Below are 3,309 nucleotides of genomic sequence, written 5' to 3'. Positions count from 1 at the left end.
TTTACTGGGAGGTTTATGACTGCAAGCAAAAGAAGCCATTTTAATCAATATAATGGCAATGTTGGATTATATAACTTCCATAGTAAAAACTGAAAACCTCACTGTCAATAATAAATTTTCTGACAAAAAAAATATACAAAAGTTACAGTTCCAAACTTGTGTGAGAGAATATTCATTAGCATGAGCTGGAATTATAAGATTGGTGTGGTCAGGGTTGGAAAGGGGCTTTTCTCTATGCTTGTTGAGCTGTTGGTCCTGGGGTAATTATCTGTCCTCTATTCAGTTTAGGTAAGTGAGGCATTTGAGTAAACATGTACTGGGAGGCGTATGCTCCTACTAACCCTTGGATGGGCTGGTAGACTGAGCCTCCTTTGTCAAGAGCTCTTCAAAGATATCATTATGCATGTAAAAGAAGACATACCCAGTAGAAAGCCTTTCCTTATATACAAAGTCCTCTTGTGTTTCTGTCACCCGCAGATCACTATAAGTGAACCAACCCTGTTTCTTGAAGTCAAAGGCATCATTGATATAGTGGCCTCCATTGGGACTGTTCCCAATATGGTTGATAATATTAACAAGCCTGTAAACATTATCTTCTTTTTGATTTAACTTTTGTGTATCCTCCTTGCTTGTAGGCTTTGCCTTTGTATCAAAAACATCAGTGTATCTGGGGCTCTTACTGGAATCTGTTGAGCCCTGTGAACTCATACTAACATTCTGGGTATGTGACACTGTAGGTTTCCCAAGGTTTTCTGTCTGTTCTTGGGAGATTGGTTTTGGATGGCTTTGAGTAAGTGCCTCTAAGGAGGTCTGCTTATCACTTCTATCTTCATTACATTTCTCGGACTGCTGGTACTTTTGGGATCTTTCTGAAATTCTAAGGTCATCATCTTTAGAATCCTCACTGACACTACCAGAATCTAACTTACTAAGTATACACTCTTGCTCATCTTTCTTGAGTTTCTCAGTCTCATTTGTAAGTTCTGACCTGACTATATTTGCTGTGTCACCTTTCCCTGGATCTTCCTGCTGTACTTTTCCACTCAACACTTCAGAGACTCTCTTTCCATTTTGTGCTTCTGACTCCCTGTCTGATCTAATGTTTATAGTTGGGAAAACCATGGGTCTCGAGGCCCTCACTGAATTAAATTTGAGTATTTCAGAACCCAACTCTTCAAGGGGTTTTAGTAAGTCAAGATTCTTAACGTGTTCATTTGGACGAAGGGGTGGGGGTGGTTTTGTGTTTTTGTTGCAGTGACAAGACAGCCTTAAGTATTTGGAAATAACAATGTGCTGCTCCTCCTTCTTCATTACCCGTGACTCATTAAAGCTATAGCGTTTCAGATGAACAATAATAACCCTGGGTAGCCGGCCAAACTTGTGCAACGAAACAGATTTGTTGTACAAACACATTTCACACCTACGTTCAATCTCTTCTGCCCTAAAGAAAAAATCTAAACTGGATTGGATAGACATGTTTTGGTCTTTCACTCCTTGAGGAATGTTGATAGAGAGATATCTACTTGGTTCTCTCTTAAAAACAGTCAGGCCACAGGCTTTACAAAAAATGGAGCTGAGCAACTCAAACTCAAAATTATTGGTAACAGGACAAACAGGTATTTTGCTGACAGTAGCGTAATTAGCAAAAATCTCTCTAAGTAGATAATAATCTCCCGATTCATTTTCAGACTGCCACATCATGGTTACTCTTTGGATAGTCTCCTTCAACTGAACTAAACAGAGACTTAAAAACTCATGAGCATCGTTCTGCCTATCAGCAGCAAATACTTCTCCAAATATTGGGAGGGCTTTTGTAATACCTATAAGTAACTTCTGTCTAGTTCTTGCATTGTAAATATCTTTGAAAACAAGCAGTTGCATCAAGCGCAAGTTAAAATCATCTTTGGGAGGTTTAATCCATGGGAAACCCTGGTTGAATAAATCATTAACAAACAGTGGGATTGAGCATAGAGACTGTAAGACAACATTAATATAACAGGTGTTTCCCACATTAGGCAGGCCTTGCCATGATTTCTCTGGGTAAAGCAAGAATGTCTTCATATACTCATGCCACTCTAGGCCATTCTCAATATAGTGTGTTTCCAACAGAACTGGTGAAAATAATTTTGTAATGAGATCATTAAGATCACGGACATTCACAGCACCATCTTCAGGATAGTTGGCCTCAAATGGAAACTCAAACTCTGGCTTACTGATTTCTACTGCTCTCACACCCCTTTCTCTCCCCTTTTCATTAGATATAGACACTACTAAATTTGCCTCAAATTCTCTGATATTGCCCCTCAGGCTGCTCTGTTTTTCCTTCTTTCCTAAATCAGGTAAAAATCTTTTCCTTTTCATGAGCTGTGTTTCTAATAATCCTGCACTAAGTGAGGCTGCAGAAGATTGAACCATAGGCATCTCACGAAACATGCACATCTCGCTTTCTTTGGCTGATTCAAAACACTTACTACTTCCTTTCAAATGACCTTCCGGTGGTGAAGAGCCATTCAACTCCTGTGTGCTTGTGCTAGGTTCACCAGATCTCTCATCACTTCTCCTAGTTGGCTGAAGACTACTTTGATAGATTTTGTCTAGGAATCTCTTCAATCGTCTGGCATCTGTGGTGGTGAGTTTCTCAACAAACAAGAAATCATTATTTTTAAAAGTCAAATGTAGGTAATTCTGGTCTTCACCATAGGTTCGAAGAACCACACTCTTAATATTATTGTGTAGCTGCAAAGCCTTAATCTTTCCAGTGTTGAAATAGAGAATAAGTTTAACTTCCCTTTTTCCTATAAATGTTTCAATGAATACAGTTCTTGACTTGGACATTCCTGTCTTTGCATTCCACAGCTGGACTTGAGCATGTATCAATTCGGGATCCATTTGTCTTTGCAAATAAGCACACATATCTTGATTAGTAGCCATCTTGGCGTTTCAATGTGTTTCCCAAGTTCACCTAAGGAGACAACAAAGAAATAGTATATAACTTTCTATACACCATGACTATTTTTGATGTTGGCTTTATACAAAAATTGCTTAGGTTCTGGGTACCTACCTCTTTAGTGACTAACCGAACATGATTTGAGAAAAATACATGGTTGTAAGATGACAAAAATCTTGATTATCAACCCAAGAAATGATAAAAAAATTTCAAGAAAAGTTCTTTCAGTTCTGAGATAAATACTTATATAAAACTCAAACTCCATTCCTACACACGGAATCTCTTTTCCTCTGCAATATTAAATTTCACCTTTGCAATGGAAATCCTAAACCCTTAGATGACTTTTAAGACATAGATAACAA

The 3,309-nt window shown here is 38.2% G+C and overlaps 1 protein-coding gene across 2 annotated transcripts; it reads right to left on the bottom strand.

The window, feature by feature from the left end:
* Positions 1–336: 336 nt before the first annotated feature.
* Usp26 (ubiquitin specific peptidase 26) lies at positions 337–2,889 on the bottom strand. 2 transcript variants are annotated; one of them, XM_028764982.1, is made up of 2 exons: positions 906–2,889; positions 337–869 (listed from the first exon to the last, which is right to left on the bottom strand). In XM_028764982.1, the coding sequence occupies exons 1-2, from the start codon at positions 2,887–2,889 to the stop codon at positions 337–339; spliced, it is 2,517 nt and encodes an 838-aa protein (XP_028620815.1). The 2 variants fall into 2 exon arrangements, with proteins under 2 accessions (XP_028620815.1, XP_028620814.1); XM_028764981.1 differs by having other exon boundaries at positions 337–2,889.
* Positions 2,890–3,309: the final 420 nt, after the last annotated feature.

Source organism: Grammomys surdaster, unplaced genomic scaffold, assembly GCF_004785775.1.
Source record: "Grammomys surdaster isolate TR1022 unplaced genomic scaffold, NIH_TR_1.0 147, whole genome shotgun sequence".
Classification (NCBI taxonomy): Eukaryota; Metazoa; Chordata; class Mammalia; order Rodentia; family Muridae; genus Grammomys; species Grammomys surdaster.
Note: the sequence above shows the minus strand (reverse complement) of the source record. Positions and strands in the feature narration are given on the sequence as shown.

What these genes read in the sequence shown, in the direction of transcription:
- Usp26 (XM_028764981.1), bottom strand. Translation starts at nt 2,889, where the DNA reads ATGGATCCCGAATTGATACATGCTCAAGTCCAGCTGTGGAATGCAAAG.